Source organism: Salminus brasiliensis, chromosome 3 (genome assembly GCF_030463535.1).
Source record: "Salminus brasiliensis chromosome 3, fSalBra1.hap2, whole genome shotgun sequence".
In the NCBI taxonomy this organism is placed as follows: Eukaryota; Metazoa; Chordata; class Actinopteri; order Characiformes; family Bryconidae; genus Salminus; species Salminus brasiliensis.
The window spans coordinates 23,201,910-23,217,420 of NC_132880.1; the positions used below are offsets into that span (position 1 = coordinate 23,201,910).

A 15,511-nucleotide genomic window follows, 5' to 3' on the forward strand; every position below is an offset into this window, starting at 1 on the left:
TTGCATCAGGAAAGCAGTCAAGAGTGAAGACAGTTTGTCAGACTTCCACCAGCACTAACATACACACACATGTATTTATGTATATACATATATATGGCTAAGATGACACCACCGTAGCATGGGCTATATTAGGTGAAAGAAGGTGTTCGTTATATAGGTTAACTGCTCCATAGTGGCGTGTTGATTGCTCTGTACTGCTTGTTGGAGTCGCATTCCTTTCTGGCATTAATGGCCTGTGGGGCACCACTGTTATGCCATTGAGATGCACTCCCCTGAAGTGCTACGTGCTACCAGCCTTTGCATAGTACCAGTACCATATCATATCAATCATTCCCTTTTAGACATCAGTCATATGGTATCCTTTGCCCATGCTGATCACTTATACATGCAGCAAACCCTGTCACATGGCATCTGTGGTGTCCCGCGCCAAATTCATTCCAGACTAGGAGTGATCATAATGTTCAGATATGACTGTAGCAACTGGGCGGGTACCAAGGGTGGTAGCATTTCGGAAACCTTAGCTTCTTGAGATATTCTAGTTTCCATAATAAAAAGTGAACCAAGAATGGACTTCTTGATCATCGAGTGCCTCCCAACGGCATAACAGTGGTGGCATAACTCGGGTCACTGATGCCAGACTGGAACGACAACTCCAGCGAGTGCTACAGAGCAATCAACACTGCACTGTGGATCAGTTAATCTATATATTGAACACCTGCCATATATAATCATCTATGTAATAAGACCAACCATTCTTGTACTGAAAACACACACACACACACACACACACACACACACACACACTCAGACAAGGTTTAGTGAATAGTACCATACAGTAATTTCATTAGGTTTTTAATACTGGATAATCATTCATGTATAGTATTTTAAAGTGAACACTGTTCATTCTTTTGGCTAAAATATAAATATAAAACACTCATAGAAACCAAAAAGCAATTACTGCAGCAGTCCCACAGTAACTTCTTTATCGAGCTAATAGTGCAGGAAGTACACTGAAGTATGTTTGATAAAGAGGACAAAGGCCACCATAAGAAAATACTCTTGGTTATATCTCCACAAGCAAAATGTACATATAAGATAAAAATAGCAAAGAAATTTAAGCATGAGAAATATTAATATATATTCTTGCTTGATGTTTGATGTAGAAAGTGCAATAAGGTGAAATGATAAAATATGCAATACTTCTAATATTGTAAATAATGTAAATATGTACACTCCTGAAATAATTATAGGGATGAAAGATGTCCAACGCATGAAAGCATTTACCCATTAAACCCACCATGACTAAACATTTAAGAAAAATGATTAGTATATAAAAGTACATTCTGGGTATATGTTTCAAGGCAGGTTCACCCATCACCATCACTTATAATGACCAAAGATCATTGATCTATGCATGCCACAAATGCATTCTTTTAAAGCAAAAAATGCCCATTTGAACATAGTTTGTTAAAATATCAAAAAATACAAAAGAAGATCCATGCTTCCTTTATTGTTGGATGCACAATGAGTTTTTGTTCTGAATAAGTATGTGAGCTCAGAGCCCAGTTCTGATCACTAAGCATGTATTCTTCGTAACTTGATGAATATAATCAATGTTTTTTAGTTCATCTGTCAGTGGTGCTAATGTTATGGCTAAATGGTTTATGACTGGGGACAGTGCTGCAACAAAATCCCTTAAGGTAACCTTCAGCCATGCTACAGTAGATAGCGGCACAGGCTACCATGTAAACCTTCAGAACTGGTGTACAAGGTGAAGTTTACCATGGACCAGACAAAATGCCCAACAACTGGACAGGTCAAAATAGGTGGCCTCAGTCTGGATCAAACTGAATCATGGTTTGATTCGTTTTCAGTGTGAAAACACTTTATTGAATGGACCAATTATAGGAAGTTTGGGTAGGCTATCCATCCGGTCACTCTTTAAACAGTAGCGGAAGAAAAAGAAAGGTGGGCTAATGAATTCCAACTCCCCTTTCACATGCACAAGCCTCATGCAGCAGTATGAGTGTAACAGATTACGCCTGTGTTGCCCTGTGGTTTCTGTATATACATACCTAGTACTCTTAAATTTTGCTTCACAGCAAACAACAGAACATCACATCATATTAAAAACTGAAGATTGACAAATATAGCCCACATAGGTGATGATGACAGGACATAGGTCTATCATGTAAAGTTCTTTAGTGCACTCGCTAAATTGCAATGTGAAACTAAACCCAGCAAACGTATATAACTTGAAAACGGCCTTGGTCAGTTAACAATGTTAAAACAACTGAAGGAGCAATCATTCAGCTGCTTTGTGTCTAAAAATATGGATTCCACAACAAAACAGTGTCTTTTTCTATTAAACAGATTTAATTTCTAAACTAATCAATGCATTTTAATAAAAGCTGAGTTGTGTCCCACAGTTTCTGCTTAGGATGCAGGAGAGTTTCTAGCGTTCTGTAAAGCTTCTTCAACTTAGCAGGTAAGAAACAATGCATTTGTGGGCAGAGCACAGATAGATTGCACGTCATGATCTTCATCACGCTGGCTGTGTTGAGTTGTTTTTACTGAGATGGAAGCAGTAAGGTGAATCCTCCACGACTCTTCTTGAAGTCTGCTGTGTTCTGGCCAGGTTTTGTTTCCGTGGTGATGGTTTTAGGTTTACCGCTCATGTGAACAAGCAGGCTTGTGGAGCAAACCTTGACCGGCAAAGCTGTTTTCCTCACTCTGCAAAATAAACACATATACACTCACATCATTAACACATGCAAACAAGACTACAGTAAGGTTACAGTAAAACCACGGAATATCACTGAACTTCCAAGCTCAAACAGCAGGAAAAGGGGAAGGTATTCCCTTACAATAAACACTGTACTGAATGTATTGAATTAAAATACAGTACAGTGTACAGTATATCCACTTAAATAAAAAACATATAATGTATACACTAATTGACAAGAGTGAGTAAACTGAACAAACTACAGAGGTCCTTGTAGTTACTGAGTAATGCACCTTAGTGTGTAATAGGCCTTGGAGTATTAAGGTACATGTGGAGTGTTAAATACATGTATATTAAAAGTATCAATTTTTCCAGGGGAGGGTGTTTTAACTGTGTGTTAGAAAACAGCAGAATGCTGCTTAATATTATTACATACACACAGTTCTACTGAATGTAAGCAGTAAGGATTTGTATGTTATGTGTATTGTCTTAGAAGGAGCTGAAGACTGTCAAGCTAAACAAGACATTTACCACAATGCCAGGGAAGTACACATTCCACAACAAGCAAGACCAAGACCAAGTGTGAAAATGACTATAGCTATGTTGTTTGCTAAAGCACACATAATTACAAAAACTGTTCAGAAATGATTTAGCTGTGCCTTATTCCTGTTTTACTATTTCCTGTTTAAGGGTAATGCACCAGTTTACTAAACTAATGTGCGCTAAGGGATCTGTGCTTTTGTTATTAGTGGGTTTGGACCTAAAAATAGGTGGTATGTGGTGTTCTGTTGGGCAGGATTGTGTTTGTCAGCCTGATTGGTTGGTCAACATTCACTATTTAACATTTTTCAACTGTTCTAAAGTCCCTCTAACCTAAGATACATCATCAGAATGCATCTTAGGTAAGAACAGAAAAATATCACTCTAGAGCTTATAAAAGCTCTATCAAAGGTTCTACCAGGAGATGCAGCATCAATTACCTTCAATTACACGCTTTTTGCTGCTTTTAGCTTTTTGCTGCTTCCTCTCCACCTCCACCGCCCCTTTACCTCTAAGTTTGGTTCTTTATGGTACCAAAAAGTGTCTTACCATTGTTAAAGAACCCTTTTTCAGCACTATATAGATCCCTTTTTTCCTTGTGTTCAATAGTATTAGCAAAACCTGCAGTAGCAGCATTTTTAGTAAATACTGCCTTATATACAAAGACTTGTACCTACTAATTAGAAACATATTGTACAATAATTATACTTTTAATGGTTCATATTAAAAGTGTAAAATCATATTCTCTGGTTGAATTTAGAGTTAGGCTTATTGCTTAGTTAGAGGAGCAATATTTGATGACAATAGCCATTATTGTCCAGTAGCTAGTAGCCAGTAAAGGTAAGAGTGTATGTATATTATTATACAAGTGGTTCACATACTGTAAAGTTGGGCTGGAAACGTCCTATTTGAAGGAGGCAAAAATAATATGACATGTAGGTCAGAAAAGGCGATCTGGGACATTAAGTGTCATCCTCTGTCCCCATTCCCTAAAAGCACTAATCTATCTCCTCTTCAGCAGATACTGGGGGAATACACCACATCCCTTCACTCAGGCTGGATGGGTGAGAATGGGCAGACATTTAGGAAAAGGTCATTCTTCCAGATACTGTAACATACAGCGTAAGATTACTTCCTCTTCCTTCCTCTCATTCAATTGAATTAAATGGAATCTAATTTAATCGAGCATGTTTTACCGGCATGGCCATTAGTGCAATGACTGATCAAGAATGATGGTGATTATGGAAAAACGTACAAATAAAATGACACTTTAAAGCAGCATTATGTAAAAATGTGCATTTCTTGGAATTTGTGCTTTGAGCGACCACTCAAGAAAATGCTTTTCACATGCATTTTACAGGCGAAGAGATACAGAATCATCACTGAAAATGAAAGTTGCACGTGGACCTATGCAGTAAAGTAATATCACAGGATTTTGCATGAATATGAATAGGAGGTTCTGCAGCAATACACTATTATCATGAGCATTATCTTGTCCGCTCGACCAGAGTTACATGCTGCAGTGTCTGTTGTGCTAAGCCCAGAATAGCAATGATAGTGGAACTACCCTCCCTATAACATGTCAGTGGAGCATAAACACGATTTTGAAGCTGCTATTTTATGGTAAAAATACAACATCATGCTACTTTAACTCCTTAACACTCCAACACTTATTACATAACTACATACTATAACTACAGGGACTTCTATGCAAGCTGGTGGTGCTATTCTTTGATAATAGAAGTTTGTAATAACACTTTTGGCCCGCCGGTGGCCCACAGGTTTTTTAAAGGGTTAACACTCCAAGGCTTATTACACACTAAGACATATTAGTAGTTACAGGGACTATATTATTATTATATTATTATCCCTTGGTTAAGAAAAGAGTGTAAAAAAACATACGGCCTGTCAGCAGGCCACTGGGCATTTACGGAGTTAAAGCATTATAATGGTCATGTGATACTAGTCGTTTTGACATATGCAATATAGATTCAGTACAGCCTCTCCTTCAGAAAGAGGATGCCGGTGCCTGTCCAGTCTCTTGTCTTCACAAGACTTTACTGAAGCTCTCTCTTGGTTAGTCTTCCTATGTGAGCCATCAGGCATGTCACTGCTGAACTAAGTTCCTTGTACTAGCTTCCTGTAGCTGCTCACAACAGATTTAACCAGATCTGACTGACAGCAGTGGTCTAAACCTGATCCAAGTACATCTGCGCTTGACCTGCCATCCTTTAAGGCACATAAAAAACAGGCATCTAGACTCTTTCTTGCATACAGTTTTTTGCTATTAGCACTGACTCTTGTTTATGACAGTTTGTTAGCATAAGAATATATATAGCCTATTCACAACAAAGCAGTCTCTCTGGACAAGAACATCTGCTAAATGCCTTGGATATAAATGTAAGAAGTCACTTGTTGCACAGATGGAAGTTGGAATGATGATGTCAGTAAAGTGAGAAACACTAGAAGATAGAATATGAAAATAGATACAAGAGCAATTTGGAGCAATTTCAAATCCCTCTCTGCCTTTTACTCTCTCTCTTTCTCACCTCTTCTTTCTCTTTTTTTTTTACATCTATTACAATTCCAAAATAACAGAAAGGAAAAGCCCCCAAAGCTGCTTAATAATATATCCTTTGATAAGTATCACTTTTAAATGCTTTTTGTAGTCAGATAAAATCCTTCAATTCGTGTTTGAGGCATTTTCAACTCATTTTTCTATGAGATTCTTGGGTTGGGTTTATTTTCCTCCTGTAAAAGTTTTGTTTGTTTGTTTTTTTGCATGGCGTAACAAAATGAAAAAAGTTAAACCAAAATTTGTCCTCATGGATCACTAGACCAGTGTTCCTTAACCCTGGTGCTGGAGGTACCCTGCCCTGCAGAATAAATAGTAACACAACTCTCCCAATTTCCCACTTGGACAGTGCTTGTAACATCAATTAACTGCTCTTTATCAGAAGCTATGTGTTTTGTTTTGAGAAATGAGAAGAAACTAAATAATATTTGATGTATTTATCATCTCTTTATTACCCTCATTAGCCATGATATCAATTGGAACAAAGAAACCATGGCATGCTGTACATTTAAATGTACACACTGAGCTGAGCAAGGGCAATTTGTCTGATGTCCTGGGACCTCTTATTGACCCCATCTACCTGCTGGATTCATCACTAGTGTTCCTTGACCTCAACATTTACAAGTGCAACTCTGCACATGTGTCAGTTAGTGACAGTACAGTACGTGACAATGCAAACTTGCCCATTGTTTTGTTAAATTTATTACATTAGCTTATATATTTTAGTGCAAACACTTCAGTTTTAATTTTTGTTAAAGATATAGATGTGATATTTGCTTCCGGACTTTGCTTTACTTTTTGTTTAATAGAATCCATTCTTCACTGACAGCAACACAAGCTCTGAGTATGATCGATCCTTCCAAATGCTTAACAGTTGGAAAGGTGTTCTTGTTTACAATATGCATCAGGCTTTTTAGAGGTCACTTTGAAAACTTTTTGAGTTTTCTTTTAGAAACTTTTCCTTGAAGGTCATATTAGTAAATGCGTCACTGCACAGTAAAACATTGCACCACCCCCTAGAGTCTGTTAAATCTTTTGCATTTAAATAGGAGTCCTAAGAGGAGTTCTTTCTGAGCGTTTACCTGACCTCCATCGTTCCTGTTAATTTGTTCCTGGCTTAATTACTTTATGAACACTTAATTACTTTATTAACACAAAATGATTTGCTGTCTTCTAATGACCTTCTTCTGCTTTGTGGGCATCTGTTATTTTAATGTGAAGTTTTAGAGTCTTTATAAAGCTTTGAAATTTGCATCAACAGGTATTTTACTAAAGATGACTGTGGACAAGCCCTGAATGAATGTTTTTGTATGGTCTTCCTATCCTTTTTTGCCATCTTGAAAAATTGGACTAATCAAAATTAATGTACTGCTCTTGCTTAAAAAGTTGAATGAAGAATGTATATTCCTTAACTTTATGCCTTCTGTGGATCAGTTCATCTTCTACTCACTTAGCTATTTACAGTAACAAAACAATTGACCAGAGATGCCCAAACTTTTGCATGCCACTGTCAAGCACTCTGAATTGCCGTTGTGTATGAAACTGCCTTGTTTCTCTCTGCCTCTCTCTCTCTCTCTCTCACCCACCCTATCTGAAATTCTCTCTCTGTCTCTCTTGCTCTAACCCCCCAGAGACTTGATCAGCCCGCCCTTATAAATCCCTCTGACAGGTGGGCTTGCAGAATGCCATGCCAACCCAAAAGCCAAGCTGTGGAGTCACACTACCCCCAACCCCCCCAATCGCCCTTCTCAGCTACCCTACCCAGCTGCTTCTACTGCAGTGCCTAGGGCCACGCCCTGCACCCACAAACCCACTGACCTCCTTCCCAACACTTCTATTTACAACAGACATGAAGAGCCCCTGAACGATTCGCCTACTCTGCCTGAAGCAGGTCAGATTCACTCTGAGCTTCAAACCGGATCTCCTCTGGGGGAGTCTTCTCTTTAGTCTAAAGCCAAGATGTGCAAAGGGTTCGGGGTTAGTATCGCAGATGCTGATCTGAAGCCTAGCTAATTTTAGTTCATGTCAGAGCTTGCGGCAGAGATGCTGTGCTGAAGTCGGTTGCTTGTCATGGAGGCCCATGTGCTACAAGTGGTCCAGATTTTCTCAATGCGGCCCATCTGCAGGTCTTCTGACCCACTTTTCTTCAGTTGCAGGGGATGCTGGGTTATGCTGCTCTCCAGCCAATGAGGGGCCACTAAAGACATGCAGCATCGTTCTGCTGCAGAAGTCATATGGAGGTGGGACGCAGTGACCTAGAGCCATATTTCAGCAACACTTCAGATTTACTTCGCACATTTATCTCCCTACCGAATCCGCCAAGACATGTGGGGTGTCTAGAATTTGCTTCTTTAGTTCTGCAGTGAAGTTACAAGGCTAATGTAGATAATTAAATGGATGCATATGCTCCACCAGTTAGCTCGGTGATAACTGCATGGCTAAATCATTGCATGAGCAATGCAATGCATGCAAAGAGCATCATATTATTCGTGAACATTCAGGCATCAGAAGCTAAATGTTTTGTTTTGAGAAATGAGAAGGAACTAAATAAATATTTGATGTATTTATTATCTCTTTATTACCCTCATTAGCCATGAGATCCATTGGAACAGAAAAACCATGGCATGCTGTAAATTGAAATGTAAACTGTAATTTCACACTGAGCTGAGCACGAGCAACTTGTCTGATGTCCTGGGGCCTCTTATCGACCCCATCGACCTACTGGATCCATCACTACTCAGTGTTCCTTGACCTCAAAATTTACAAGTGCAACTCTGCACATGTGTCAGTTAGACATTATTTAGCAACTTTGTTTTGTTAGATTTATTACATTAGCTTCACATTGTAGCGCAAAACCAAAGAAGAGCACTACAGGCATCAATTATGTCTTGACTGATCAACTACATTTGTGGTAAGTGGAGTAACGCTTTTGCCTTTTCCTGCTACGTCTGTGTTTTTCCTCTGTCTGCTTGTCTCATTCGTCATGTGCACATGGCTCTGATTTTTTGGTATTCTTGTCTACTCCCTTGTCTCCGCTTTAACCTGTGTCTCCTTTGTAGCCCTGCCCTCACGTTATCTTCCCTAGGTGTACCTTGTCAGTCACTGTGCATAAATAATCCCTTTGTTACAGTGTTCCTTGTCTGGTATTGTGCATTGTCCATGTCAGTTCATGGCCTGGCATGGTCTAGCCTAGCCTAGCCTAGTCTGTTTCTTTGGTTTCCTCTTTATTTTGTCATTTCTAATTAAAGGATATTACTTGCATTTACATCTGTCTCCACCTCCAAGCTCCTCGCCTGTGACAATAATAAAGTTAATATGACACCAAATTAATGTGTGTAAATTGGCTACCATGTTCTTTTTGTTGTATAAAAATGGCACAAGGCTTTTGTTCTTGTTGGATGCGCCATGTTTTTTCAAGACTGCAGTCTGAATATGTAAGCACGTAAAGCATCTTTTTTTCATACATGAGTAATATGAGTTATGTTCCTATTCATGCCATTTCTTACTGAAAATATGGGTTTCTGATGTTAACATGTTGGGCTTTGTTACATTACCTTTTTTAGATATCAAGTAAATACAGCAACATCAGTGTGAAATTATGCAAAAATGAAAGGCACTCCAGCAAAATGAGCTTAAGATGCACGACTGCCTATGCATTCTTATCTCCCACTCTTTCATTTCACCCATTCCTCCGTGTCACCCTGGTTTGCTGTGGATAGCTGTAATCAGATGTGAGCATGTGCCTCTGGTGTGTATTGGTGTGAATTAGGGGCCATTTTCTGGGCGTCTAAGTCTGGCCAAATATCACTGCACCTCCAGCGTGATCATGCCATGCTCTGTTAGGCTTATAGGTGGCTCCACAAATGCAGCTGCCATGGCTCTGTCTGTCAGCATGAAAATACGCTCAGAGAGCCGCAGACGCCTCCCACCCCCAGGGCCCCTGCTGTCACTAAGTGTGTGTGCTGTTTACTGAAGCACCATCGCTGTGGCCCCTCGTGGGCGTCTGAGTGCATGTTTTTATTCTCCTCCTGACGGCTCGCTGGCTGGGTCACCTGTACAGTTAGGAAGTCTCTAACTCAGACTCCTCTTAAGGATTTGGTCGCCCTAATGGTTTACCCAAGAATAATAGCATGCCATGATTGAATACAGATGGATCATGTAAAGTAACACTGGTCAGGCACTCACTCACAAAAGTGAGTGAAACATAAACCACACAGATTTAAAGCTCACTTAGGTCTTGTAATGCACTCTTATTTAAAATTGTAAAGGTGCTCCAATGATTCTTTGAGTGATTTCATGGAAGAACCACTTTTGATTTCTTAAAGAACCATGTTTGTCAGAGTTTATTGTATCAGGTGAAGGTCTTTCACATATTACACATTACAAACATGGTTCTTAATGAAACCAAAAGTGGTTCTTCAATGGCCTTACTCCAATAACCCCTTGAAGCACCTTCATTGTCAAGAGTGTGGACTGTGTTGGGAAAATATGTGGTGAAAACTACTAGTAGGAGAAAGTAGGACAACAGATGGGAAAACAAGTGGGAAGCTGTTTTTATTAGAAAACATTATGAAAACATGCCAAAGTGGTGTGAGGCAGTTATTAGGTCCAGAGGAGGATCTACAGAATATTATAACTTAAGACTAATATTACTTAAATTAGTCTTGGTGTTTTTTTTTTACCCATTTGATTTCTTGGTGGGCCTCAGTGATCAATTCTTTATCAGAAACCATTTGTACAGATGGAAAATGTACTTGCTAATGCACAGTTGTGTCCTCTAGGCCATTTTTAATAGCCATTTTCTGACCACACTCTATAAACGTTAACATATGACAGCATAAACAACCTTCAGGCAGAGCAGCGCAGCAACCCCATGACTTTCCATCTCTAGCTTTTAGTGGAAGTGTTGTTTTCACAAATTGGAGAACAGAGACAAGAAAATTTCACAAATTGGAGAAAAGAAGACATGCGAACAGAACTGAACCAAAGAAAAGCAAAGAAAAGAAACAAAGAAGAGAGGCAGAATATGAGAAAAGAAGAAGAGATGAGAAAATAACAGAATAAGAAAAGTAGGATAGGAAAGCTGCTCCAATTCAAAACTACACTTGACATAAAGTTGGTCTTTGGGCAATGCCAGAAAAGAACCACCAACTTTGAGAAATGTGTGAGGGTGAAGAACCTTTTAAAGGTTGAAAAACCTTCATGATGTAAAGGTTTCTCACACTTCAGCATCTCTATTGGAAACGTGTTTCCATGGAATTAAAAGTGGTACTCCTATGGCATCAATCAAGGAACTCTTTGGCCCCGTTTACACCTGGTTACTGCATGTGACTAGTATCTGGACTGTGTCCTGAACAGTTTTTAGCCACATGTATTTACACTCAGTAGTCAAATGTGTCTCCAGTTAGTCAGACCAAAATCTGATTGCCTTTCCACGTGGTATAACGTGCTATAACGTGGCTCAAATGTGTCTTATTCCACCTCCTGAAGTGATGGTATTTATTTCTGGTTTAAATGAGTTTTGGGTGTGATTACACTTGCATTTTGATGATGTAAACGGGGTCTATACCACTTTGTGGTTCATTTGTTGGCTACCTAACACAGTCTGCATTCTGCCACTCGGGTAAGAATTTACTAAATATTTGCGAAAAATAGAAGAGAGAAAAAAAGAGCCCAGAATGAAGCTTCCAAGGCTGACACCACAATGACTGTCTGTCTTTATTAATAAAACGAAGCTGTGTGACTCGTTTAGACGTACTGAGACACGTCACTATACGCATTAACCCACCAACCTACCCTTCGCATGCACATACACGCAATGACACACACGCAATATACTCATAATAAATGGACACTTACTGAGCGAATACCTGCTGAGCTGAATGCCTGTACGTTCTCACACGCAATACCCCTTACATTTATGCTCATATGTAAGACGTTCTGCCAGCCTCTGCACATGGCAAACTACATGTCTTAGTCATTCATGAGTGCACTCAGTACTTAGCAGGGCTCTAATTCAGACCCATTACTCATTCTCATTGAGTGTTACTCATTGGCGGAAAGCCTGTCAGCGTGAAAGGCCAACTGACCTCAGCTACATTGCTGGCAGTCGGTCATTCATTTGGTTCACCTGGGCTGCAGCGACAAGTCGACATAATCTAGAAATGTTTTTTCTGCTACATGTACAAGTAGAGATTAAAAATAAATCATATTTTTTTATGACTAAATTGCACCTTAACTTGGAAATGTGATACCTAAAATTGGGAAAGTAACTTGTTGTAACAACTTGATGTTGTTGCTGATGTTGATGATGGTTATTTATTCAGTTAACCCTGTAGAGCCGGTACAGGGTTGTGAAGTACACTGAAACACTGTTACTTCTCCAGTGCAGTGATAGAAATAGATAAAAAAGAGCACTGCAAGGACAATAGACAACGAGTATCAGCAATAAATACAACACCACAAATACAAATATGTACATGGCAGAGGTGGAATTTTAAGGTGCACACTATGCTAGTACATAAACTGTAAGGGATAAGGCTGCACTTTGAACCTCATGGTTCAGTACAAATTCAGTACAACAGGTGAAAATGCAAGCCAAAAAAAACCCCAAAACACATCCAGCTAACACAGGTTTCTTTTCATTGATTCTGAACTGACAGTCGTGTAGTTACAGTTTGTTCCCCCTAGAGCTGCATAGTTCTCGCTGAAGTAGCTGCTGTAGCCTTTAGTGAATTAAACAGTAAAATTAATTATTCATTAATTAGAATAAAAAGTTCAGAATACTGAAAATATCGTTTTCTGTTGATAAAGAGTAAAAAAGAAAAGACTGAGTGCAGCAAGATTTTACAAGGAATAAGCCAACAAAATGCTCCAAAAAGTTAAGAAGGTTTTTGCCTTCCTCTGTAAAGTTGCCATTTTCGACATAAAAGGCTTTGTTTTTTTAAAAGTGAGCATTTGAATGTTTTCAGCTCCATGCTGAACAAAACCTTGTTTTTTGAAGGTCATGTGTATTCAACTCTTTCAGAAGCAGCTGAAATTGGAAGATTTTATTTGGGCCTTCAAAATGTTGCAACTGACGTAACAAAGCAGCTTGGCTCACTGGCTTCAAGGATACATTCTTAGGTAGATATTTGGATGTCATTGTAGACTCTGAATTAAATTTTTCAGGGCATTTAAGGAAACTGGCACAGGCATGTTGTCTTAAACTGAAAAGTACAGCTAAAGCTTTCCTTTCAGGACATAGAGAGAATTATTCATGCTTTGGTACCGTCATGCCTTGATTATTGTAATGCCTTATTTAAGTGCTTTTCTGATTGGTGGATTGCTGCAGTAATGGTTAGGCTTTTGGTCACCTTTCTTACCAAGGCCCTTCACCCCCAATCACTAGGTCTGGTGGGGTGGCCAGTTCTAGGAAGAGTCCTGGTTGGTTCAAACTTATTCGATTTAAGAATTTAGGGAGGCCACTGTCCTCTTGGGAATTTTCTGCAGATATTTGTATCGTCACACAATCTTGTCTCTAAGCTCAATAGGCAGTATTGCTCCTCATGGCTTCGCTTTTGCTCTTATATGCATTGTCAGCTGTCAGACCTTATGACAGCATATAGACAGGTGTGTATCTTTCCAAATCATGTCCAATCAACTGATTTTACCACAGGTGGACTCCAGTAAAACTGAAAAAAACAATAAAGATGACCATTGTCAGATCTGTGAATGATGGCTATGATGAATGATGAGGCAAAGAGAGAGGAATTGAAAAAAGCCAAACACAAAAATGCGCTGCAACTGAACTGATCTTCACTAAACGCTCGCCTTTTCTCTTCTTTAACGTGATCATCTTTCCACCTTCGCTTTCATGTCTCCTCTCTATATAGCTATCATCCCTCTCTCCAAAGTCCTTCATGCCCTAATGAAAGAATAATTGGGCCTCAAGAGATGACCTGTGAGAAAGAAAGAGATAGAGAGAGAGAACGGAAATAATCCTGCGACCTTCATCTGAGAAAGCAAAGGCAGAGTGAAAAAAGAGAGAGTGTAAGAATGATGGAGAAGAAGAGAAAATGGAGAGATAATGAAATTGTGAGGGAAAGAGAGAGAGAAATTAGCAAGGCACAGCAGGAGAGGTGGGGTAAGAGTGACGCTGTTCTGAGAAACAGATGTCACGCTGTGCAGTGCAAGTGAATAAGCCAGAGAGTGGAGGAGGAACAGAAAAAGGGGTGTAGAGAAAGACAGCAAACAGAAAAAAGAGAAATACTCTTTACTCAGTACTTAGTTGAACCACCTTTGGCAGCAATTACTGCCTCCAGTCGTCTTGGGCATGATGCCACAATGTTTGCACACCTAGATTTGATTAATTTGGTTCAAGTCAGGCTCTGGCTGGGCCACTTAAGGACATTCATAGTGCTGTCCCTAAGCCACTTGCGTTGTTTTGGCTCTGTGCTTAGGGTCATTGTCTTGTTGAAAGGTGAACCTTCAGCACAGTCTGTGTTCCTGAGTCCTCTGAATCAGGTTATCATTAGGAATATACCTGTACTTTGCTCCATTCAGATTGCCCTCAATGCTAACCAGTTTCCCTGTCCCAGTCACATCCCCACAGCATGCTGCCACCACCATGCTTCACTGTAAGGATGGTATTGGGCAGGTGATGAGCAGTGCCTGGTTTCCTTCCAGATATGATGCTTAGAACTGAGGCCAAAAAGTTCAGCCTTGCTTTCATCAGACCACAGAATTTTGTTTCTCACAGTCTGAGAGTCCTTTAGATGCCTTCTGCAGTGATGGTTGACCTTCTGGAAGTTTCTTCCATCTACACAAAGGATCTTTGGTGCTCAGCCAGAGCCACCATTGGGTTCTTGATCACCTCTCCTACAAAGGCTCTTCTCCGCTGATTACTTAGTTTCGGGTGGGCCGGTTATAGGAAGAGTCCTGGTTGTTCCTAACCTCCTCTTGTCCTCTGGGGAACTTTGTCCTCTTGGGAACTTTCAGTGCTGCAGAATGTTTCTTGTAGCCTTCTCCAGATCTGTGCCTTTACACAGTTCAGTTTCTGAGCTGTACAGGCGGTCTTTTTCCTCCCCATGGCTTGCTTTTGGCTCTGATATGCATTTTCAACTGTGAGACCCTATATAAACAGGTATGTGTCTTTCCAAATAATGTAAATAAAACCAGAGGCAAAGAGACAAGATATATATACATACATGGGTGAATGAAAGAGAGTAAAAACAGAAAGAAAGAGTGTGAGAAAGATTGAGAGAAAAACAGACCAAAAAGAAATAGAGAGAAATAGAGGGAGAGATAGTGAAGGGAAAAAATAGGGTATGAGAGAAAGATGTGCCACATTGAGTTATTCAGAACTCAGTACTGTACTTTTACAATTGTGTTCAGTAAAGCTTTCACTGACGTAGCAAAACTGATGATTAAAAATTGCTTATGAAATGGTTACAAACCCTCCCAAATAGCACATCTCTGATCTACCTCATATGTTACTGCAGTAAAACAGTTAAACAGCATTCTTACTGTACACCACAACACGCTCCTTTGGTGTGGCAGTGTTGGAAAGGTCAATACACATCACAGCATTCATATGACTCCAGAAGGACCCATTAAAAACTGTAGAAGTTTAATGTTAACCACACTCACGTACACACATATATGCACTCATACACACCTCACCCTTGGCC

At 39.6% G+C, this 15,511-nt stretch overlaps 1 protein-coding gene across 1 annotated transcript in view; it reads right to left on the minus strand.

Annotated features, from left to right (window-relative positions):
- Positions 1-839: 839 nt before the first annotated feature.
- myo1g (myosin IG) overlaps positions 840-15,511 on the minus strand; it is a 77,050-nt gene continuing 62,378 nt past the window's right edge. The window contains exon 22 of the mRNA XM_072674680.1: positions 840-2,733. Within this exon, the coding sequence (XP_072530781.1) occupies positions 2,571-2,733 (163 nt within the window). The 3' untranslated portion in view covers positions 840-2,570. The remainder of the gene's footprint in view (positions 2,734-15,511) is intronic.